This window comes from Poecilia mexicana, unplaced genomic scaffold (genome assembly GCF_051168715.1).
Source record: "Poecilia mexicana isolate PSO_F unplaced genomic scaffold, ASM5116871v1 scaffold_12, whole genome shotgun sequence".
Lineage (NCBI taxonomy): Eukaryota > Metazoa > Chordata > Actinopteri > Cyprinodontiformes > Poeciliidae > Poecilia > Poecilia mexicana.
Genome location: NW_028263381.1, coordinates 3,884,331 through 3,909,171, shown reverse-complemented (window position 1 = coordinate 3,909,171; position 24,841 = coordinate 3,884,331). Strand labels below are relative to the sequence as shown.

General features: G+C 39.2%; 2 protein-coding genes across 4 annotated transcripts; one reads left to right on the top strand and one right to left on the bottom strand.

Annotated features, from left to right (window-relative positions):
- Window positions 1–1,506: 1,506 nt before the first annotated feature.
- Window positions 1,507–8,391, bottom strand: cops4 (COP9 constitutive photomorphogenic homolog subunit 4 (Arabidopsis)). The gene is made up of 10 exons (XM_015002151.2): window positions 8,235–8,391; window positions 7,360–7,439; window positions 7,098–7,249; window positions 6,533–6,636; window positions 6,290–6,443; window positions 6,031–6,181; window positions 5,140–5,310; window positions 3,797–3,912; window positions 3,596–3,680; window positions 1,507–1,998 (listed from the first exon to the last, which is right to left on the bottom strand). Exons 1-10 carry the CDS (start codon window positions 8,306–8,308, stop codon window positions 1,865–1,867), a joined length of 1,221 nt encoding a protein of 406 aa, XP_014857637.1. The 5' UTR covers window positions 8,309–8,391; the 3' UTR covers window positions 1,507–1,864.
- A 464-nt stretch (window positions 8,392–8,855) lies between these two features.
- Window positions 8,856–23,860, top strand: lin54 (lin-54 DREAM MuvB core complex component). 3 transcript variants are annotated; one of them, XM_088010777.1, is made up of 16 exons: window positions 8,856–9,015; window positions 11,739–12,484; window positions 15,247–15,358; window positions 15,439–15,569; window positions 15,963–16,118; window positions 16,250–16,451; window positions 17,152–17,225; window positions 17,316–17,513; window positions 17,592–17,683; window positions 17,824–17,895; window positions 18,902–19,004; window positions 19,100–19,237; window positions 19,325–19,527; window positions 20,034–23,105; window positions 23,483–23,517; window positions 23,721–23,860. In XM_088010777.1, exons 2-14 carry the CDS (start codon window positions 11,768–11,770, stop codon window positions 20,233–20,235), a joined length of 2,400 nt encoding a protein of 799 aa, XP_087866903.1. In that variant the 5' UTR covers window positions 8,856–9,015; window positions 11,739–11,767; the 3' UTR covers window positions 20,236–23,105; window positions 23,483–23,517; window positions 23,721–23,860. The 3 variants fall into 3 exon arrangements, with proteins under 3 accessions (XP_087866903.1, XP_087866904.1, XP_087866902.1); XM_088010778.1 differs by lacking the exon at window positions 8,856–9,015 and adding an exon at window positions 9,484–9,614 and having other exon boundaries at window positions 15,963–16,091; XM_088010776.1 differs by lacking the exon at window positions 8,856–9,015 and adding an exon at window positions 9,484–9,614.
- Window positions 23,861–24,841: the final 981 nt, after the last annotated feature.

Below are 24,841 nucleotides of genomic sequence, written 5' to 3'. Positions count from 1 at the left end.
ATTAATTAACCACAACATGGCTATATCCTATGTATTGTTACTTAAAGAAGGATGAGTAGATTTCTGCCAGAAAAACTCCAAAACTTTCTAGAAAAAACAAGGAAATATCTGAGCTCGACCAGTCAAAACTTTGCAAGAACAGAACCGCTTCTAAATGCTTCAACTAGATAGTGGAAACTTGGAGACATACCTGCATTTTCCATACAAACGTGCGCAAAAACGTTGTCAATATTCCGCTAATGTAGATAAAACGCAATTTCTCAATTGCAGTGTTTCCATTAGACAACAAACGCAATTAAAATCACACATGCTGCGCCGTCACACTTCAACTACTTCCTGTCGTCTTCTTCGTGGTTTGCGCCTATGTCTACATCCGGTTGTTGATCATGTGACTCATATGGTAGTGTTTACATTGCAGTTTTGCGAAATAAACCAACTTCAATATGGCCAGAAAAACACATCATCTTTGCACTAAAACTTTCAATTGATAAGTTTTTTTTCTTCTCTTTCTCACTGTTTACGTTTTAATGATGTTTTTTAAATCTCTTTCTCACATGCTGTTTTTATTTTAATTATGTAAAGCACTTTGAAATGCCTTGCTGCTGAAATGTGCTATACAAATAAAATTTGCTTGATTGATTGATTTAAATTGGCGTGTTTAAGGGAATTTATTTTCTAATTGTCAAACTCCGTAATTATATGCTCAATCAATGGAGACACTGCTGTTGACAACAATCCCAAAACATACAGCTGGTATTAAAATGAATAAAAAGTTGTTTACCTCAGTCTAATTGAAATACATGACCTGTGCTTAAAACTATAGAAATTTAATTTTAAATAAGTCTGCCATTGCTGAAGGAAAGGTAAACTAGTCAGAATTCTGACAGAAGCTTCTTTATGCAACAAAACAAAATGTCTTTGCTACTTGCAAACCTAACATTAAAGGGAGTCTATATATGCATTTGAATCTGAATAAATATGAATCTATAATTATTTCCAACCACTTGTTTTGTGTATCTATGGCAACAAGATATTGGTTTTTATATTAGCATTGTATTAGCATGCCAAACGCTCCCTTGAACTATGACCCCAAGCTCCAGGGTGTCATGCCATGAAAGTCATGACACTGTCGAACAGCAAGTCTTCAGTCAGAGGCCTCGTCAGATTCACTGCGAGATTGACTGCAACTGGAGATACTTCCTGCCCACAGCATCAAAGTCCATGACTCTTTGAAGATCCCTGGATGATGAGTTATGAGCCAAACTCCTGCTTTCAAAGAGCTGTTCACATCTACCAATGATCCATCAAGTTTATTTTTTAATAATGTTTTTCTTTTACAACTTTTAGAACCAACTACTTTAAGTTCATTGTTACTCTTAAAAACCTTTGTAGATCATTTTAGGCCTCATTTATTGTATTTAAACGTGCAGATAAGAGGCTATAAAGCAAAAATGACTCCAAATGGAGATTTACTGTTCCTAAAAGAAAAAACAGAGAAGACAACAGTTATTTAGCTCAACGGGTCACTTTAACTTTAGATTTATTTCTCTTCACTGAAAATACAGCTTTGTACCAACAAGTATACCATTATTCACCAACCACTTACACGGCACGTTGTCAACCTTATTACATGCTAACTTATGAGGCCAGATTGTTAACATGTTATTAGTCGCTCTTGAAAGTACATTCACTGGCTTCCTCCACAGCTGGAGGATTGCTGTTATTTAAACAGTATTCATAATAAAAAAAAACAAAAATACAAACAATATGAAGTTCTTCTCGGGTGTTTTAATAACTGGGGCTTCAGAGATGACATTGTTTGAGCAGGAAGACAGAAGTAGGGTAAGGGGAGGCGTACTGATGTTCACTGGGTCATCTGGGCTTCCATAGCCTGGGCTGCCCACTCTGGAGCTGCCTGGCGAATCTTTTCTAGCAGGTTGTTGACTTGAAAACACAGAGACTGGATCTGTTTGTCCCAGGTGGGAAGGGGTTCCCGGGCTGCCAGAGACACAGAAAACAACCAGATGAAGGCATGCAGGCTGTGTGCTGAGGAATCCAGGTTAACGAGGCTGCCCCCTTCTGGACACAGACGCTAGTAACAATTTTGCTAGTGCAAAATCCTCCATTTTGCTCTGTGTGGAGGCAAGTAAAAAGTCATTGCTGCAGATAAAGTAGAATGGAAAAAAAGAAACTTACATAATTATGTTGCCCATGTTTTATGTTGTTGTTGGACAGACTGAACCGACATGCCAATACCCCCCCTTGGGGACTAATAAATTCATGAATTAATTAATGAGGTTACATCACCTGTGTTGGATGACCGTGAATTCAAAATAGTTTTTCAGGCTGTTATTTGCAGCCTTGCTTATTTCATAAGCAGGCTGATTAATGATCAGTTTCAGTTTTGATTGTGGAAATGCAGAGGATTCTTGACATGTATAGAAGCTGGAGGCCAGTTCAGCATCTTAAACTTCTTGTTGCGATCTTCAAACTATTCTAGGGCTGAAACGATTAATCGTGCCTTTGAATCGATTATTGAAATAATTGTCAACTACTTTAATCATTAACTAGAGTACACAGACAAGAAAAAAAAAGGTCAGTTGATCAAAGAACACACCGCAGTAAATAAACCAAAACTATTCAAAAATGTATATTTGTTTATACATTTTGCATTCAAGAAAAGAAAAAAAAAGACATCTTTGACTGTAAATATGTTCTACCCAGAATGCCTCAATGCAGTTTAAGTTTCACCTAGTTTAAATTCTGTAAAATAAATAAAATAATAATAATAAAATCTCCTATTGAGCACTTTTTGCAGTATAATTATGAATCAATTAATCAAAAATAAATAAATAAACAGATCAGCCCTAGATTGTATTAATGTTAAATCAAGTAGAAAGAGCTGAACTTTCCACATGTTGATGTTAGAAGAATTATTTTAGCTGCAGATTTATTGTTTTCTCTGTATGATCAAACATTCACTAAAGAAATACCACTATTGTATTTTTGGAAAATAACTGTTTAATTTCTTCTTTAAAAAAGACAATTAATTACCTGTTTATTTCTATTTTTTATGCAATTATAGTCTTGTATAAAATAAGTGGTTAAATGGAAAAAAGAAAAAAAAAATTCATACAATTCATACTAAGAATAATCGGTTACTAAAATAATCTTTATTTTAGCCCTAAACTACTCATGAACAGTTTGTTTCATGGCTCAGTATCCCGCGGTAACCGGCCCTGGAAGCCGGGGAAGATTTGTTTACATGAAAGGCTGTACTTGGTCTCTTTGGTGATCCCTGCTATTCCAAAGTTTGCCCTGTGGACCCCGGCCCAAAGCATCCGACTGCCTCCAGGTGCTTACCTCTGTTTTCCCATGATGCATCCTGGTACCAAGTATTTACTAAATCAGCAAAAGATTCACCTGACAGTCCAGATAATGTTTCTGACATGCAATGAGCTCCAACTAACTGCGCATTCAGACACCTGACATTTTCCTGTCAACTTTGACGGTATGGTATCTTAACATACTTACACTTGAATAAAAAAATTAAATTAAATTAAAAAGAGACGGCAACCAGATCTCAGAGACTCACTTTCAAAGTGAACGATGCCGTCTATCTGGTCGATGAAGCCGTTCATGCGTCCCTCAGTGATCATCTGAGACGCAATCTTCTCAGCCTAGACACAGAGACGTTGTTTGCTTATTGCTGGTGAAACAGATAATCTGCAGGACAACATGCACATCCGCCACAGAGCGAACGTCCTGTTTGAACACGAGAACGTGAAGCCGTCACCTTCGCCGGGGGGATTTCCAGCAGCGCTCCCAGCTCTTCGAACGTGATGTTGTTGTAGAGTTTGCTGGCCGACAGCAGGTTGTGCTCGATCACGGCTCTGTCCAGGATGCTGGACCCTGAAACAAGAGAGAGAGTTTGTCATCTCCAGCTGTAAATTTGTAAAGTTAAAAAAAAAAACTTTTCTTCATCTTATTGGGGTAAAAATTGTTCCAGATATGGAAAATGTGCCACTGTTCTTTGATCCTTTTAGACCTCTGACATGTTTGCAGGGAACAAAGTCATGTGTCATTTCAGACGGACAAAACAACCAACTACAAAAAAAGTGATTTCGTTATGTAAATGTAGGTGATAATAATTAAAATCGGTATCGGCCAATGTTGGTAAATAAAAAACAAACAAACAAAAAAAACCATAACTGTATTGATTCTGTAAATAAAAGTGAGATGATATTAACATCTTGTTGCCGTTTGTGTTTCCTGAAGGGGAGGGGCTTGGCCATGTGACAGTGACCGTGATGCAGCAGAGGATTGTGGGTGTTTCCCTAAAGCACAGAAGCAACATCAGCACTGTGAGTTTTTTTCAGGTGTTGAAAGCATAGAAAAATATACATACTATTGATAAATATTGGATATAGTTAGCGGCCCAAATTTTCAGATCGGCGCATCTCTAATGGCTATATTTCACTAAAAGTAGCAGATCCACCGATCCTTTTTCTTGTAAAAGGATCGGTTCCAATCTTTTTTGTTTGTCCCTTTAAACTTTTCCAAAAAAGAAACAAAACTTTATGAAGATGTATGTTTTGTTTTCACTGAAACATACAGATTTTTCCAGGATTAAAGTTCCCTGAAAATAAAACAAAACTACAAGTGATGACATACCCAGAGAAATATACAAGTATTAATTTTACTTATTTTTTCTGAAAAGGAAAATTACAGTTATCATCACAAAAAAAATCAGATCTGAATCAAAACTCTGCAGTGAAAGAATGATTAGTTCCTTCACTCTCCCCAGAGTCATTATTCACACTGGAGCTTCTCTTTGTTCAAACTTAGATTACTAAAAAGTTTATCTGCTGCGGATAAGATGATAACTCCTCGTGTTTGGTAAGCTTTGTCTGCAGTTGATAAAATGAAACTTTGCTGAAATACGTTAAGGACCAAATTACCTAAGATCTCTCATAAAATAAAAAGTTGGTCACAGGCAAAATGGTCCCACATGCTCACTGGAGTGTCCTAAACATCACTAAATACATGACAACCAGGAATCACAAACCAGGTTTAGCAATGTATGAGTTTCTGTTGCGTAAAGTCCTGTGTTGTTACCGTCCTGTGTTGTGTTGTTACCGTCTGCTGTTGTGGCTTTCTGATGGGGCATCAGCATGGCAGCAAACTCCTGCAGCTGGTTCCCTCTGATGATGCGGTCCAGGTACATCTTCTCCAAGATGCCGTAAGCAGCCAGCTGCTGGCAGCGCTCGTCTTTGAAGAGAGTGGCCAACATACGGGAGCGCTGCTGACCTGCAACGGATCAAAAATAGAATGTTGGGAAGTACAACAAAAAAAACAAAACAAAAAAAAAAAACGGCCAAAGTTAGCAAGTTTTCAAAATACCAGTATCAGTTCGATAAGTAAAACTGGCCGATATTAACAACCAATGATTATTCCCATCTTGTTGCCGTGTTTGTGTTTCTCAAGGGGAAGGTGGTGGGGTTGGTCATGTGGTATTTGCAGTGTACACTTCTACTAATATGCTAATGCATTAATAGCAAAGCTATTTTTTTGCATAGCACTTTAGCTAACTTTGAAAACATCTAGCATACTTAACTTCCCCTAAATAAATTTTCCCAATAAATCCTAAGGCTATCTAGGCTGTTTTGTCAACTCTCAGTTTGAATAAAGCTTGACAATCTGCATTGAAGTTTTGGTTATTGAAACCTGTATTCATGCTCTTATTTTGAAGTCTGTTTACGCAGCAGTCCTGTCTTCTCACATTCTCTCTCTTGTTTCCCTCTAAGAAACTTTATTGACCATTTGTGGCGAGTACGGTACAAATGAACAAATGTTTATGTTTAGATTTTTGATTAACATTGGTCTATATTGATTATTGGCCAGCAATAGTAGTATGGAATATACTGACCAAAATGTTCATATTAATGCATCCCTAATATAATGACAAGTAAAGAAAGAACTGATGAGATCATTTCTGAAAAATGTAAGTCAAGGTCAGACTTCCTGTACCTGCGGAGGCCAGTATGGTGCAGTTCAGGGCGTGTTTCAGCGCCTCCAGTCGTTCACTTTCATGGACGATAGACTTATAAGACAACTCGTTGTATCTCTGCGCAGCTTCAATGAACTTCCTCCTGAAATCAAGGACTCTGGCGTAGCACACCTAACAAAGAGCAACAGCTTAAGTCGCAGCACAACAGGAGGACAGACTTCACCGTAGAGACTTTGCACCTCGGAGGAAGACTTTGTTTTCGATAAAGAGATCGCGCACCTTATAGTGGATCTGCAGCTGTTCATTCGACGACTCATTCTGAAGCAGCGAGGCTCTGTTGATGTAGGCCTCCGCCTGCACGGGGTCGTCGTCTTCTAAGTAGAGCCGAGCAATTTTTAGGTACGTGTCCAACTTATAGTCGACGTTATATTGCCTGTGTCGGGGGAGGAGGAGCGAAGAGGCATTCAAATACGTGAAACTTTTATGGAGATCTGAATGCTGATCTGTAAACAAACTACGTACTTTTGCCCGGTTTCCAGAGGAATGCCAACTAAAACTTGCGCGGCATTTCTCCAGTCTCCCTCCTTTTCATAAATAGTTGCTAAGTGCTGTCTGATTGAGGCCACCTGAAGACAGAGGAACATTATTTAACCATGTAGGATACAATCAGTTATGTTCTTTAACTTTACAAGGGCAAAATGTAACTTTTATAAGAAATACTTTTTTTTACATATTTGTTGAAACTGTCACTCCCTGTCAGCAGAGCTTGTCGTGAATGCTAAAGCTAGTTAGCATGGCCATCAATGAAGACGGGTAAACGGTTTTCCTTTAACAGTGAGATGTTTCTCAGCGTGTTCACAATGTTGATTAACAGCATTAAGACACACCCCCTGGCTCTGATTGGTTGTTTTTGACCAGGCGGTGGAGAAGTTCAATCTTTTTACAGATTATCTGTCTCATTTTATACTGTCACAACATGGTGACAGTTTTAACAAACGTAAAAAAACTTTTTTTTTTTTTTGAAGTTACATACTGTAGTTTAAAAAAAATCTCCATGGTTGTTGTGGCAAAACATAAAGAAATCTACCTGTTCCTCAAAGGAGATGACCCTCGGCTGGATCTTTTCCAAGGTGAAGTGATACACCGCTTTAGCCGTGGCGTCTGGCAGGTTGGGCAAGTGCGTGCAGAAGTCGGTCAGCAGCTGTCTCGAGATGACAAGGCTGACGTTCTCGTTGACCACTGCAAAAAAAATAAATAAATTTGAAAAAAGCATAAAATTTCACAGTTGCTCGAAGAAGCAGACTTGTAGATGAGGCTGGCCACATGAGAACAATATCCGTAATGCATACTCGCTTCGACAAAGGCCTTCAAGGACTCCAACTGCTCTGCATCCGTCAGCTGAATGGCTTTCTCCAAAATCTGTCGATATCTACAGAGAAATTTGACTGATTACACGCACTATTAAGGTTTCTTGTGGAAGTCTTCTTAAAAATGAGAAATAAATTTTTACTGATAAGGTAATGAGAAGAATCAAACAGTTCAGCAAGAAAACAGAGGATATACCAATCACCAGATCAGTGATTGAAATTGATCATTTTGGAAAATTCTTATTTTTTTCGTTCTGATCAACTCAACATCCACATGTCGTTGTAGTTTAAGTCATTCGCTCTTAGAATAGTAAAAGAATCGTTACAGACTCTATCTGCTTCTCTTGGTTACAGATAGGAGCAGGTGAAAATGAAGTTTAATATGCGTCTTGTTCAGTATTTGCCTGTCTTCATAACAACATACACTCACAGAGGATTTTATCCGCAATATTTGTGGATTATTTGACATTCTTCCTAAACACATTATGCATTGCAATGTGTCTGTGTGATATGAAAAATAGCCAACTTGTAACTCGTTTTATGTTTTTTTTCTATCTGCAAATTAAAAAGCAACGTTAGCTTCCATGCAAGTCAGCAAGCATCGCAAAAAAATATATCAATAACCCAGAGTAACCTCTTGCTTCGTGAACACAAAATACTCTTAAATTGCGCTACACTGTCAGGCTGAAGCGTTCAGTCTAACGAATTGCTATGTGGCTAATATAACTAAGTGAATGATATTAGCATAGCTAAGTCTAACAAAGCTACATTGCTACTAGCTAACACGAATGCGGCGTTTCCGTTGTGAACTGATTTTTATTAGCAGCTTATGTTATTGTCCGCTGATAGCTACGTACTTGGCAGCAAGGTCCTTGTGAGATCCGGTTGAATTCATCAACTGTGCAAGCTCCTGTCTCACTTCGGCCGCCATTGTCGCTAAATGTGTTGCTAAAAAATGTCAACAACACCCGGTTTGCTAGCCTCTCTGCGCGTGTGCAGGCTGGAAGTGCGCGAGCTGCCTTCCTCCTGCGAGTCACGTGAGCGCGCACGCTGAACGCTCTGACATAAATAGTACATTTGTCTTATGTATTGTTATCGTGTTAGAATCCCTGGAATAATTTGTACAAGTAAAAGCAGATATTTTAACACTTATTTAGCAAGGTGTATAATTGTTGACAAGCACAGAATCCACTAGAATAAACTTCATAAAACTAAATATATGGAAAGTGAAGTTTAGATAGATAAAAATATATATTTTTTGGTGTGTTTTCAATAAATTATCCTTTCCAGTAACAGTTTTATATTGCTTCTTTGATTAAAATAAACCATTTATACCAGGGGTGTCCAAAGTCGGTCCTCGAGGGTCGGCATCCTGCATGTTTTACTTCTCTCCCTGGTTTTACACACCTGCATTAAATGATGGCTCATTAGAAGGCCTAAGCAGAACACTGACTTGCTGAGGAGGTTGTTACAACCACTAGGGAGAGAACTAAATCATGCAGGATGCCGGCCCTCGAGGACCGACATTGGACACCCCTGATTTATACTGTTCAACAATCTGAGACAGTGGATAATATCAGCGCGACTTACCAAGAGAGACGGTACCTTCAAGTGCAGCTGTAATTTGTCCACATACAGGTATAATGTCCACTGTAAAAGTTTTTTCCCCTCTAGTTGCAGTGTATGATGCTGTTTCTTGATAAGTCAATTAAAAACAAGGGGCAGTGGAAGCCAAAAAAAAAGAGATCAGAACTAAAAGCCTCCCCACACCATAATTAAGTGGATTTGAAAGTTTGTCTTTAAAAGACAAAAAAAAAAGAAGAAGAAAAAAGCTAGGACTAAGTGAGGTGATCCAGCAAAGACCAAACACACAGCTTGATCAATACATCATCATAAATGTTTAGGAGTGTCCTTTTTGCTGCTATTTTTATACTTTTACAGGTTTTAAAGTGTAAATTGTAATTATTTATAAAGAAAACATGCTTAATATCACCACTGTTTAGAATTTATATATTTCTAAAATTTGTTTTAGATATGTGACGACGTTAATTACATTTCTGTTATAAGTAAAAACTGCGCTGTACCTTTAAACAAAGTGTCACGGTGACGTCGAACGTGGAGGGCGTGGCCGCTCTGTGAAATGTCAGGGAGGAATGGCGCTCGGCGCGGTATTTTGAACAATCGCCTTTTCCTTTCCTCGGTTCACCTGGAAACGCTGCCCAGCGTTAAAATCTCGGGTAAGCACGGCTGTATATTGGCCCCCTCTACGCTTGACTGCAGCGTATCCCACCGGAAGCTGCAAAGTTAAAGATGTAAATAATGTTGAGGTATAATGTTGTGCTAGCTAGCTCGGGTTAGCCAGCTCAGCAACTTCGCTAGTACAGTCAGTTTGTCCTGCCCGCTGGGCTGGCTTCATGAAGCTGCTATTACTGATCATAAAGATAGTCAGGAAGGCGCAGAATTTCCCTAGAAATTATCATGCACAGTATGACGAATATTTAAACAATGTTGGGACAAAAGGAACACTTTTTTTCGATGTAGGATATGCGGCCAGTATTTTCTGAACCGTCTGGTTAGTTAAACTTAGTATAAAGTAAATGCTTCAGCTGGACAATGACAGGTTATGGTCGGTCGAGTGACGCGATTTTTGTTCTTTTAAGCGACTGACCTGTTAAAAAAAGGTGTGTAAATTATTACTGATGAGCACAAGTCATCAGACACACAGTGGAGCCTGTTGTATTGAAACACATAGTTACAGCAGCTTGAACTGGAATTGTGCCGCACAATGTTGGCTTCTAAATGGATTTCTCAGGTGACAGGAGCAATTACTGAAAGCTAGCTTTGTTTACACTGTCATTGTGTAGAAAGAGTATACCGCTTGGTTGAGTACACATTTACAACAAGTTTCTTATTAATTTCCGGCCTTGTTTCTACGTGTTTTTTTAACGACTTGTGTCTGTAAAAGTCGCAGTCGAATGGGGGAAGAATATGAAATGGATAGTGTTAGCCAGAGAGCTAACCGAGTTGATGACGAGGTAAAAATGGCGGATCTTTCGAAATCCAACCCCGGCCTGAAATAGTAACGCAACGAGCTTGACGCTTTCCCCCCAGTCTTTTACCCCAAGCGACATCACTTCTTGGGTTGTTTTTAATGCAGACGAATGCAGCCCGCGTTTGTTGGCTGTCCCTCCAGGCTCATGGGGACACTCCGAGCAGTGAGTGGGTCTGTGTGGAGTAAATATGGGGCGGACAGAGGGGGGGGTTCATGTATGAGCGTTTCGCTGGATTAATGTGGAGCAGAGTGCGGCAAGACAAAGATACGCCGGAGATAAACGGCGCGGCCTAGCGGACCCACCGTCAGCTGTCAGCTTCTGTCAAAATCAGCTCGAGTCCAAATGTACCTCCAGCTCATCACTGCGTTCATTTAATCTTCCCTCCCTGGCAGCTAACATTACAGGTCAAGTTCTCAAAGCGGGCATTTTGGTGTCAACTCACTGCTAGCTTTGGCATGGTTAGCTTTATGTTTGTTTAACCCTCCATTGGTTAAAGGCGGTCTTGCATTGCTATCCTGTTAATGCATATTTGCATTACATGCAGCCAGTTGAATTAAACGACGTGTTCGGTAGTTGATAGTTGAAAGGTGAAACATTCTCTTAATTTCATCTCCATTGTTTTTCTTTCAGTTACCATGGCAAAGCTAGGGGGGTAATTTGCGTCCAGGCACAAGGCAATTCAACGTGCTTTACAAAAAAAAAAAAAAAAAACACTACAGTTAGCAGATAAATGCTTTAAAAGAGCTACCATATAAATGGAGTGTGTGACATCTAAAGACAAAATCTATAGGATTTGAATGTAAAACTATTAGAAAATACATCCTTTTGATAGAAATGGGGTTTATGAGAGAACCATAGAAATGAACTGCTGCCCTCATTTAGTCTTGGCCCTTAATAAGCACATCTCTGCTCATATTTAAAACCAGTTCCAGCATTAAATGTTCATTAGAATTTAAAGTTTATGGATCTTTGAAAATGTGTTCTTGTGTTATTATGCCATTACTACATTATTTGAAAACGATCTCAAAACAATATTATTGATTATTGCTATAACTTATGGGACAATTTATCGTCCAGCAAAATTTATTACCATGACAGTGCAGCAATAAAAAAAAAAAAAAAAGATATCCAGTTATTTCAAGATATTTTTTTTCATGAACTTCACTCATGAACAGTTTTTGTCTTGTTTCTTTTTTGGGTATTTTATGGATTTGTTTCCATTCAGTTTTGCTCTTGTTTTGAAGCTTCTCATTTTTGACACATCTAATACAAATGTTTTTTTTTTTTTAAATCATTTTATTTTTTTAGGTCTAACGGAGAGCTAAGACACAGCAAGCATGGATGTGGTGTCACCGGAGCTCAACAGTCTCCTTCCTGATGAAATCATGGATACAGAGGCCATAGAGGAGGTCCCTCACTCCCAGTCGGAGCCCACGCATGACACGTCTGTCCCCATGGAAACGGACGCTCCCGTGACATCAGAAAGTTTAAACACCTGCTCCAACGCCACTCCTGCGGAGCGCGTCCAGGCCGCGACCGCTGCTGCAGCTGCAGACTCCGCCCCGGGGAGTCAGTCTTCCATCACGATTTCCGCTTCGTCGACCTTGTTCGCCATCAAGCCTGCCTTGGCGACTTCCACAGCTACAACCAAAACTACAGACAGCCTCACCGGGACGACGGTTTCCACGAGCGGCACACAGAAGCTCACGACTCCGTTCGCCTTTTCTGCCGCCAACCACCAGATCATTCTGAATAAGGTGGCCTCGGCTCAAGCCACAGAGGCGGCAAAAGCCGCAGCTGCCCCAGCCCAAGTCATCAAGCAAGAAGGGCAGAAACTTTTGGTCACGACGATAGGGAAGTCGGGGCAGCCGATAGTGCTCCAGTTACCCCACACAGGCGGCAAACCCGGGGTTTCACAGACTTCAGGGGACGCGAAGTCTCCAACGCCGCAGTTCAAAGTGGTGACTATTGGTGGGAGAGAGCTGAAACCAGTGGTGGGCAGCGCCGGCAACCAGGTGACCACGTTGCAGGCCCAGCAGCTGAAGACCGTACAGGTAATGATGCTTGGTTTGTGTTCTAAACACAGCAAATGAAAGGAACACTAGCTGAGGATTTAACACGGCTTCCGATGTATCGATGACCTGAGTTAGCCAGTTTCACACTCTGTCTTCTGGTTGGAGAATAAAATCCTGTCCTTTTTTACCTGAGTGGTGAATGCACTGCACACAAACACTAACGGCCATGATGACTGAAACAACTGACTGAAGACGACCCAAAGTTTGTTCTACTATCAGTGACTGTGTTTCCATTACAAATGTGTACAAAACTTTGACGTTCTGTCAGTTGTGAAAAAGCACAATTTTGCAATTGCTGTGTTTCCATTAAATAAGAAACGCAATGAGAATCACATGTGAATTAAGGTTTCTTCATGCTATAAGTCATTGAATATATGCTACAACATCATCCTCCTACTGCTTCCTATCTGTTTCTGTTCTTATAGTAACATCCGGTTGCTGTTTATAAGATTTGTGTGATGAGAAAGAGGGTTTCCATTGTAATTTAGCCAAATACGTTAATTTTGATAAATTCAAAAAAAAAAAAAACTTCCTCCTAGCACAATTTTTTTCCCCCCAAAAATTGCCATGTTTCCATTAAGGAAATTTATTTTCATAATTCCAATTTGCACTATTTTATGATCAATCGAAACGCAACTACTGAGGCGCATATAAAGGAGCCGAACGAAGATGCAAGAAGATATTTACTAGTTATGCATCGATTCCAGATTTTAATGGCCGATCATCAATCTTTAAAACCCCTTAACTGGGTTGCTGTGGTGGCTCAGGGGTTTTAAGTACAACCCTTAGTTCCTGATTAGCCATCGCAGGTTCGATTCCCGGCCTGGTGATCCTTGCTGCATGCCTTCCCTCTCTCTCTTTACCTACTTTTCTGTCTTAGCACTTTCAAATAAAGACCACCAGAGCCAAAAAGAAAACTTAAAAAACTTATCTGTCACCCTTCGGTGGATCATGAGGACAACATCCGTGTCCTCATGTTGTCATGGAGGTAGATAAGATCAGTTCCACATATACGCCTCATCCGATCACCCAAAATAAGGAAATCGGGGTCGGCTTATCGGCACACCCCAATTAGTAATCTATGCACACTGAAACCACGTCAGTCTAACCCACATCACTTCTCCATTACAGTTTCTATTGGTCCTAAAAAAAAAACTCAAATCCAACCGGGTCTGATTAACTTCTGCACCCTACATATTTTCTTTATTTCCTCAACAGGTTAAGCTGTCTACTACTATAATTAGTAGGTTAATACAACTTCACACAGCATTCTGTGTGCTGTAAGTATTTTAGGCTGACTAAACACACCACAGACGTCCGACGCGAACCTGACCATCAAGCAAATAATTCTGGTTCGGGCCATAAATCTAAACTCTACTCTCTATTAAACAGTTTCTCTGCTCATATGCTTAACATGTTCTGTTTTGTAAATAATCTTTCACACACAAGGTTTAATGGACTGCAGACCTGCCGTGTGTAGTAACCATAGACTTTTGTGTAAATAAACACCTAATGGAGCCCAGCATACAGGGTTATGAATCATAAGAGATCAGGTGTACGGCGGCTACAGAAAGTCTGTAGATCCCTGTTAAGATGTTTGTGAGTTGCAACCTTCTCCAATGTAGTTTGGCATTTGTCCTGTGCGACTCAGCTGAAAAGCAAACGAGTCTTAGAGGAGGGGAAGAAAAAGCAAAAACTGCAACAGCCTGTTAGCATGAGTGTGTGCACCCTTATGCTAATACTTGTTGGAGCGCCTTTTAAAGCAGCCATCGTTGGTTGGAACCTGTCGGCGTCACACATCTCGTCTTTGTAATATTTTCCAACTTTACTTGGCAACAACTCTCCACAACTCTGATTGTGAGGACAGTCAGTTCTTAGCCTCTTTATTATTATTATTTTTTTTTAATTGACCTTACAAATTTTCATTATGCTATTGTCAATATAATATTTAAAAATGGCCTCAAAACAACAAAAATCCAATAATTATTGGACAATTTATCTTCTAGCAAAATGTGTTATTGGTGACAGACATATTCATCGCCATGTTGTATCATTCTTATGCTTTTCATTTGAATGATACGCAATATTGGTGTAAAAACTTTTGATATGAATGCATTAGTTTTTGTTTTTTATTTTATTAACAAACAAACATCTGGTGTCTCCAAACTTTTTGTCCTGTGGGCCAAAGTCAAAATCGTCAGTAATTACCAAAATATTTTGTGACAAAAAAAAAGGTTACCTACTCAACAATAAACTATAATTTTATTAGTTCTACTTTTTTTTTAATCACAACGGGATTGTAGATCCAAAACATCAAATGTTTTTCCTGTCAAATCAGAAATGTCCAGTTTGCTTATCATTCTGGGCTCATATGGAGAAAACTAAAACAATATTTCGTCTGTTCTCCGCAATGAAAAGATAATATTGGTCAGTTTTCGCTTTAAAACACTTGCTGGACTTGGCTGAGTCTTAATACAGCAACTGGGAGTATTTTAAGGTGTGTTTTAGACTCTGCCAATGAGGAGATGTGGTCCTAGTTACCATGACAATGGAAAGAAACCAGAAAGCTTGGAAATAATGATGACTTTCTGTTGTCTTAACATTTTTGTGTGTAGATTTGAATTTAAAAGTTGTAGTTTTGTCCTTTTTCTTTATCGGGGGTCCTCAAAAAAAATCAGCTGCAAGTAAGGCTGATTTTTTTTATTTTATTATTTTTTTTTATAACTGCTCACGTCCTTTAGATCCCCAAGAAAACACCAGCATCCTCAACTGCTCCAATCAAGTTCATCATCACAAAGACGGTCAACAGCAAAGGCCTGAGTCCTCAGACGTCGGTGACTCCTGTTATCGCAGGTCAGCGTCTCTTCTGACTCTGACTTCCTGCTGCATTCAATGCATGTCTGCTTTGCTAATGCTCCACGGTGCGTTCCCAGGGCGCATGGTGACGCAAACGTCTCCGGTGATGTCACCGAAAACCATCACGCTGTCCGAGCCCCACAACACTACGATCCAGAGCATTCCTGGCAAAAAGATCGCCATCTCGCCTCTGAAGACTCCCAGCAAGGTGAGCCGCTGGGAGATCTGCTGGGTTCAGTGTGTTCAGGTTTCAGATGGCACTAAATACTGAGCTCTGAAGACGGGTCAGGCCCGCAGTAACGATTATTTTAGTTACTGGTCATTGTATTGATTATTCTAATGATTTAATTGATTAATCAGATGCAAAAATTGGCACATTCTGCAGATTTTTCATCTGACCACATCTGCTCGTTTCATTCGGTATTGGAAATACGTAACAAATTGTAGATAAGAAAATTTAATTCCTTTTGCTCCTTTTTTTAGTAATTGATTAATCGGATAGAAAAAAACTGGGACACTGCAGATTTTTCATCTAGGCCTTTTTTTATGCTTAGACACCGACATGTAAATATTTAATCTCCATGTTATTTGTGTCGTCCAGGTAACCGTGGTGTCTGTGGCTTCCCCGCCGTCCAACACCAGCCAGAAGTCGGTAGCTCTGCCCGTCAATGTAGCACTTGGCCAGCAAATTCTTGCAGTCCAGCAGTCGGCGCCTGCATCTCCAGTCAAGGTGGCCACCAGCCAGACGCCTGCGCAGGTGAAGCCGCCTGCTGCATGTCTGCACAATCCTCTGCTCTCCCTTTATCCCAGTTATCGGTCGTCTGCTCAATGACTCCACACTTATTTGCCTGAAACCTCGTTCTGTTGTTTCTTTCTGAACCGTCTCAGAACATTAAGCCTGTCCAGTCCGTCGCTGTGGGAGGAGTGGGCGGCTCCCAGTTCAAGACCATCATCCCTCTGGCCACCCAGCCAAACGTGCAGCAGATTCAGGTGCCAGGAAGCAGGTTTCACTACGTCCGCCTCGTCACGGCGACCACGGCCAGCGCGGCGGGCCAGCCCAGCGCTCCCAACACCAGCTCAGTGGCCACAGGTAAACCCTGAACTCCTTCTGCTTCATCTGATAATTCAGAGCTAGTTTTCTTGTGTTGGCAGGAAAGAGGGATGAAATGATTAATCGCAATGAATCGATTATTGAAATGACCATTAGCAAATTCAGTAATCGATTAATCGTTAACTAGAGAATACAATTAATGACTGCATTTAAGAATTGAAAAGGGAATTTAAATGTTTATTTGTATTTAAAGTATTGTTAATGTTTTATTAAAGGATTAAATGCTTAAATGAAAGTAGTACTAACCTGCGTGACGTATTGAAAAATCTGCAGAATGTGCCAATTTTAAAATCCGTTAATCAATTGTTCGAATAATCAATTAATATTCTATAATAGAAAAAATGGTTAGTTGCTAAATAATGGTTAGCAACCGTTTGTTGCTAGCAACTAATTATTTCTTAATTGCTAACAAGTAGCTAGCAGCTATTTGTATCAATAGTTACTTCATTAAACGAATGCTATGTTGTATTTTAGTCAATAAAATATTAATTTTCTTATTTTAAAAAGGAATTTAGTTACTCATTAATGTTTTCTAATATTTTATAAAGACTTCAGTAAAAAATCTGTGCCAATTTTTGTCTTATCTGATTAATTAATCGATTACTAAATTAATCGTTAGTTGCAGCCCTACTCGGAAAGTGTTGCCTGGAGCTTACCGTGTGTGTTTCATGTTTTCCAGGTAAACCTTTAGTGGTGAACACCGGAGCGGTCAGGATGTCGGTCCCAGTCGTCCAAGCACAGACAATGAAACAAGTAAAGCAGATGCTGTATGGTCGCTGGTTTCTGGGGGAGTCTGTGTGTGAAATGTTCCTAAGCTGTCTTCTTGCATCCTGCTGCCTGCAGGTGGCGCCTAAGCCCTTGACATCTGCACCACAGGTGGTCACCACCACTCAGACACAGCAGCGGCTCATCATGCCCGCCACCCCTCTGCCCCAGATCCAGCCCAACTTCACCAACCTGCCCCCAGGGACCGTCCTCACATCTGCCCCCGGTGGCAGCAATGTGGGTTACGCTGTTGTTCCAGCACAATACGTCACGCAGGTTAGTACTACTTTTCTTTATTTGTTTTCTTGAAGCATATGTAGAACATTTCTGATGTGGTAACGTCTTTTTTTGCAGCTCCAGCAGTCACAGTTTGTGACACTCGCCAGCAGCTCTAGTTTTCCTGCGTCCAGCAGCGTCCAAACTCAGGCCAAACTCCCTTACAATGGGTAAGACAGGAGAGCTTTTATTTTTTTGGCTTTTGTACTTATTGTTTTTAGATTGTATTTACTCTTTCTCTAATGATGTTAGATGCTATACTTGTTCTCTTTGTTTTGTCCGTGTTTTAATATGATTCATTGCTTTAAAGCGTGTCGGCAGCAGAGACGACCTCGAGACCCAGAAAGCCATGCAACTGCACCAAGTCACAGTGCCTCAAGCTGTAAGTCTGACTGGCTTTGCTTCATTAAAGTGGTCGTAGGAAATGTGTTCACTGGCAGGGTTCATCCAACGTCTTGAAAAGTATCGAATTGGCTTTCATCACTTTCAAGATCTGGAGAAGGGTCAATAAAGGAACAATGAGTGAGGAAGAAATTAGAAAAAAAATTACACAATAATGCTTGCTTTTTACATTTTTTTTTTACATTGAATGATAATTAAATAAGATTTTTATGTTTTAAATTGCCTTATCACAAGATTAACTTTTTTATCATCATTATTGTGGTTTTTGACGATCGATTAATCGCATAACATTTTATTTATGGTTCCAGTTGTGTGTGGTTTTTATGTTAGTTTATTGTTTTTTGGTTGTTTTTTATTTTAAGATCTGTAAAATGTCTTCCAGTGTTAAGTGTTGTTTACTAAATTAATGTTTACTGGTCAAGAGGGTAAACATGCATTATCAATGCGTTCCATATTATATTACATAATTTTTTAGGCGCTCCTCCAAAAATTATGTAATGACATAATTATTACTCACTCAATAATTGTGAGTTCATTGCTATTTTTTTTCTTTTGAAAAAATGGTCCAAAATATTGGATTTAAGTGATGCTAACTCTGACCTGCAGGTGGCAGAATTTTTTTACTTCTGCTGCCTCAGACTTGATGTCAAGTTCTAGTCCATGATCGATATGGCGACTAACAAAAAGTCGTATTTACTGTCAAAAATACAACCACAAAAAAAACCAGCAAAATTATTTTTGCACAACTTGCAATAAGACACTTTTTTTAACCAGTCTAACAAGAAAAAATATCAAAAATTTCTTACAAGAATTTCTAAAGTAGCACCACAAAATCAGAGCTTGATTGCAAACAAACCCACACAAACAATGGCAAAATCCTTGAAGGACTTATTAAACTTTGTCTCATCAGTCCTTAGAAAATTCTTAGAAAATTTTAGAGGAGATGCAAAGCATCAAGTCAAGTTTTCTCGTGTTTTCTCCCTCAGGTACTGCGACTGCTTTGCAAACGGAGAGTTTTGTAATAACTGTAACTGCAACAACTGCTTCAACAACCTGGAGCACGAAACGGAACGACTCAAAGCCATTAAGGTAGTTTCCAGGCTGGGTGTCTGCAGGGATACTGTCGCATAAACCATTTGATGGATACTCAGAGGAAGTTTGTTTTTTATTTTGATTTTTTACAGACCTGCTTGGACAGAAACCCCGAGGCCTTCAAACCTAAAATTGGCAAAGGCAAAGAGGGCGAGTCAGACCGCCGGCACAGCAAAGGCTGCAACTGCAAGCGGTCAGGCTGCCTGAAGAACTACTGCGAGTGCTATGAGGTCGGTGTACCTCCGTCTCTGCAGTTGGCCAGGAGTCTCTTTCATTTGTAATTAAGTTTTTTTTTTTTTTTTTTTTTTATCTTGAAGGCAAAGATCATGTGCTCGTCCATTTGCAAATGCATCGGTTGCAAAAACTTTGAGGAGAGCCCCGAAAGGAAGACGCTCATGCATCTGGCGGACGCGGCAGAAGTGAGGGTCCAGCAGCAGACGGCAGCCAAGACCAAACTCTCCTCACAGATCTCAGACCTGCTGATGAGGACGACTCCCATTATATCAAGTGGAGGCGGGAGGTACTCAAACACTTCCATCCTTTTCCAACATTCACTTAAATAGAAATGCAGCTATCTTTTTTTTTTTTTTTTTGCCTTTTCATATCCAAAATTAGTTTTAATAACTATAATATGCAAAAATGTACAGTTTAAAAAATTTTTTATTTTGAGTCTTACTGCTGCGAGGAGTCGTTACTTAATTGAAAATTTAACTGAGTCGTCAATATAAGAGCTATCAGAAATGGCATTCCCCAGGGGTGTGTTCTCGCCACCCTTCTTCTCTAGTGTCCTCCAGGAGTGATGGACGTTCTGTCTAACCAGAATCCGTATCGTCACCTTCATAAAATAATGGAAGGCGATTTAATTTTAATTTAAATCTTTATACCGTATCGCCTAGCCTACAGCTGCCACTAAAACAACATAATCCATCTTAGCTTTGAAAACATTTGAACTTGAGGAAGAAAAATCAACACGAATAATCATGCCATCCTGCTTAAACTTCTGTTTTCATTTCTTTCCTGCCGCAGGCTACCGTACACGTTCGTGACGAAAGAAGTGCTGGAAGCAACGTGTGAATGTTTACTGGAGCAGGCCAAACGGGCCGAACAGACTCGTCAGCCTCAGGCGGAGGCGGAGAGGGCGATCCTGGAGGAGTTTGGACACTGCCTCATGAGCATAATCAGCTCTGCCGGGAAAGCTAAAACGGACTGCGCCTCCATCAACTGCTAGGCTGACCTCTTCTGGCTCTCTGTTCACAAACTCTTGGACATGGACAAGCCGGACCCTCTGGCTGCTCTACGGAAACGCTGAAAGCGGAGAGATCCTCAAGACTGCTGGAGTTAAGCTGCATTACTAGACTTGAGCTGGAAAACAAAAGGACAGCACACTGCCTCTGAAACATGAACTTCAGCCCGATTTATTGCCCTCTAAGGGCTCTCCGGATCTCTCCTCTGTTTTTATTTTGTACACTCTATTCTTTTGCCATCCTGACGTTTTCCAAGAACCCCTGTATTTTAACGTCAGCAGTTTATCTGTGTTTATCAGTAGAGGAACTATCTTTTTGATATTTATTTTAACAAATCTTTGTAATCAAGTGTGAGTGTTAATATGCAAGGTTTAGAGCTCTGCAGTCTGTCAATTATTAACTGAGGCTAGGCTAAACTATTCCAGCAGCAGTAAGTGGAGATTTTCTACAGGTGTACAGAGAGAGATAGAGTCCCCCTCGTAGCAGCTGAACACACTCAGATTGATGGAGTTCCACATTTTCCCCAGGTGCTCTTCTATGCTTTATTAAACACAAACTGTACATGAGCTCACAGCAATGACTTGAGAAAACATTAGATCCATATGACTGACGTTCCTGCGTGTCATAACGAAGAATGACCAGGATTTACACCAGCTGTTTTCGTCTGACTTAAAATTTTGTTTTAACCCTCCCGCGGTCGTAAAACAGTACATTAAAACCATGCGCGCGGTCCGGCGGGGTCGCATTAATACCGCGTGCGGTGTGTGTGTGTGTGTGCGCGCGGGGGGGTTTCGGGAACTGACGATCTCCTTACATCAACTCGGAGACACGTCAACTATAAACGACATACCGCTGGCTTTGCTAGCGCGCTAACGCTAACTTTAAAAAGTGAGACGAACGCGGGAGATTTTAAAGTAACAGGGTCTCACTGCTCAGACACCCAGAATTTAAACAGAACTTTTTCAAAATTATACCCAAAATAAAAACTAATCTCAGTAGGTCATACTGGACGTGCACATTCAAGATAACTTTTGTTCTGGTTTTGGAAGTAGCTTCCCAGGTTTACTTACTGCATTTGTTAAAGAAAAAAAAATAATAAACCCATTCCACCTTCTGTTGCCCTCCCCATAAACAAGCTATTTTAGGGACGCACCATTATGAAAATTTTGGCCAATACCAATATTAACTTTGCTGTTATGGTTGATTAACCAATATTTACCGTTGACATTGCTTCTCTACTTCAGCTGTGCAGCCCTCAATCCTGCCTTGCATCATGATTTTTATTTCAAGTAAAAAATAATGAAATACAAAAAGAGGACATGAGTAGAAGTGAAATAAACTTATTGCCATTACTCTTCTTTTACAGTATATGTCATGATAATTTCTAAGTGTTATTTACATATTTGATACAGTTTAGATTATATCAATTTATAACACTTCATAACTCAGTCCCAGAGGAAAAGTTATTGATTTCTTCAATTTCTATCATCAGTACAGCCCCTCCTCAATTTGTAGTTCTCAAATATTTTTTGTATTGCTTTGCAAAATTGCTTGTTTGTGCTTTGCTTCAACTCCTCTCTCATACCATTCCATATACACTACACAAATTGATACACATAATCCTCCTTCTAGTACGAACAGTGTTGTTTTCTTTGTTAATGAAGTTGACCTCTTAAATTGTACAACCCCTTCAATAAGCATTTGCTGGATGTTTCCAGGAAGTAAACCGATTCTTGTTTTTAACACAAGAACTGTTTTATATTTAACCACATCCCATAATTTTTGTTTGCTTTCAAAAAGAGCTTGTGTTCCCTAAAATGCAGATTAAGCTATTCTGATTGAGTATATTATAATGGTTGTAAGTTGTTTTTTATACGCGTTACCCCAAACTTCCACACTATAACTCAGATACTGTAATGATGAAAACAATAGAGCCTTGTGATTTAAGTATGTAATGTGTTTTGCCCAAAATTTAAATTCTCTGTGCTAGTTTTGATAACTTATTTCATTTTGGAGTTCCAGCAGATTTTATGGGATAGTATCACATGGAGACACTTCATTTCAAATTCTCTTCCCACTTCAATATTATCAATTTATTATTTTTGCTGTTGTATGTACAGAAATATTGCGATTTTAAAATGACACATGCAGAGGTCTCATGTCGCCCTGGGTGGTTGCCCACGTCGCCCATATCAGAAACCGCCAATGGGTATATTGTTGAATTTTGTCTGCGTTTGATTTATTTGAAACACTTAAATTCATTACAACCAATATTACTCTATTTTACAAATAAGTCCCCTAAGTCAGAGGTTCATATGCAGTCACCTTTGAAGTTAGTTAACAGGGTTCAACACACTCTTCACCACCAGGTAAGAATGTTTACTGTCTAGCCCAAAGTGTGTGTCAAAGTGAAAAGCAAGAAGCTAAAGTTTCCTGAAGATTTAATTTTCTAATGTCAATGGCAGTGTTTTTCCAATAGTGGTGCCTGCTGAACAGTAGTACGACCAACTACGTCACTGTGCAGCTCAAAATGATACATTGATATCAATTAAATTACACTTAGGATATGAGCCTTTTTACAATAAATTATCATAATTCATGAAAATACTTTGCTACAATGAAAAAGAAACGGAACATGGGTATAACGCGTCTCGGTACATTCCAACCGCTAGGTGGCCGTAGCGGCAAAAAGTGAGTAAGTTGGAGTTACAGTGGGTGGCGACACCTTCTTGGTTGGTTCGCTGCTAACAACCATTAATCCACAGTAGAAGAAGAGGAAGGTGGAAAACGATGTAATGGCCAACGTGCAGCTGCAGCGTGTTGGAGGAGTTCAAAAGTTTTTCTTTCTACCTGGGTACAAAAACTTTTAGTTGTATTTTTTTCGCTTATTATGTGCATTTTAAACAAGTTTGTGTACGAGACTCGAAGTATTCCTCGGTTTTCACGCTATTTCAAGAGGCGAGTTAGCTAAAAATAGATTCTGCAGTATAAAAATGTATCTTTAACTGCATAATTAATTTGTGAATTCAAATTAACATTAATTTGTCCAGATTTATTTGTTGTCTTTTCACACGACGCGCGCTCGTGGTGACGGAGAAGCCACGTGCCATCACTCACAATTTGCTTTAGTTTATTAAGAGTTCACTATAAATAAAGGTGTATCTGCCGTAACAGCATGGTATTGATTAAAACATTACTTGTTAAAATATCTGTCCTAATTTTGTTTTCCAGAATATGTTAAGAGGAGCTGATCTTTACTCTTACAGGTACGTATTGTAATCCGGTTATGTTTCTGCCATGTGCATTACTGTCCCAATGATTATATCAATCACTACCCATCTGACCCATACATATGTATGTATGGGAGAGATTATGGATAACGACCAAAATGAGGGTATTTTTCTTAAGGTCATGTTGAGTTTTTGCCTTTTCTACACGAGTTAACATTTCCTCATTGTTGTTCTTTCAGAGTTCACCTGGTTTGCACAATACAGAGTTGGAGATGAGTTATTCGTCATCTGGATGGTATTGACAATGCTACCCCTTACAAAGATTGACCAGTTGTCTTTTGTTTTTCTTCTTAAATTAACAAATAAATTTTGAAGTAGATATGGTGTGAGAGTTTTTCTTTTCCCTCAAAACGTTTGTGCCTTTTTCTAAAGGGTGTCTATTAAAGGCTAATAAGCAATAAGTACACATGGAATAGTTACAGAAACTTTTATGTCATGTAATATAGTTGTATTATACTTAAAGACAATATGTAACATGAAAATGTCTTAAAATAACAATTCTTCTTTTGTTAGAATAATCAAACATTGAGTAGTTGGATGATTATATTGGTTTCAACAGAAGTGGATAAAAAAAATGTTTCATTTTTTCCCCCAAAAAATGGTGGCTTTTAATGAAGCTTATGTATGTGGTCAGGTGATGGTGTGATGGACTGAGGAAACACGACTGTGAGAAACTAGTTAAATTCTGACAAACCTTGACTCATACATTTTGATGTTAAAACTAAGATTACAAGTAAAGTTAATGGTGTGTAGTTACAAAAATATAAGTAGAGTACGTCATTTAGTTTGAGCAGTTTCTTTAAAAATGTTATGACATTTAAACAAAATTGAGTAAAATATTGTTAGAAAATTAAACACCAAAACAAAATAATACTGTGTTAAAATAGGATGCTCAGATCAAACGAAATGTGTAGGGTTACTTTAAAAAAATTACAAAATCTCGGCTTCTAAGAAAACTGCAAGATGCGTTTTACATTTAAATGTATGTGCTTAATTTAAAAGACGTCTGGAGGCACTGAAACGTCCAGCTTCGTGTGTAGTTTTTTTTTTATTTCTACGTCAGTTTTTGGATAGTTTATAAGGTAATATTGCTAGTTTTTAATATAATTTTATTTAAACATTTCTATTTCCACGACTGTATGGGTGTTTACATTTATTCATTAAATACTATAAATGTATGGAAAAATAAAATCCTTTATTAAGATGCATTTAATTAAAAGCAACTGCTGTCAATGAGCATGAGTTACCCTAGCTTCTTAGCTTGCTAGCAAGGGAAAGACGGTGCGATCTATGGTGCGGT

Bases quoted from the DNA above. Each gene is read 5' to 3' on its own strand.
- lin54 (XM_088010777.1), top strand. From the start codon at position 11,768: ATGGATGTGGTGTCACCGGAGCTCAACAGTCTCCTTCCTGATGAAATC. The intron at 12,485-15,246 runs GTAATGATGCTT...CACGTCCTTTAG, and splicing joins AGCAGCTGAAGACCGTACAG to ATCCCCAAGAAAACACCAGC. The intron at 16,119-16,249 runs GTGAAGCCGCCT...GAACCGTCTCAG, and splicing joins CCAGCCAGACGCCTGCGCAG to AACATTAAGCCTGTCCAGTC.
- cops4 (XM_015002151.2), bottom strand. From the start codon at position 8,308: ATGGCGGCCGAAGTGAGACAGGAGCTTGCACAGTTGATGAATTCAACC. The intron at 6,444-6,532 runs GTACGTAGTTTG...CCCCCGACACAG, and splicing joins CCTCTGGAAACCGGGCAAAA to GCAATATAACGTCGACTATA. The intron at 5,311-6,030 runs GTACAGGAAGTC...GATCCGTTGCAG, and splicing joins CACCATACTGGCCTCCGCAG to GTCAGCAGCGCTCCCGTATG.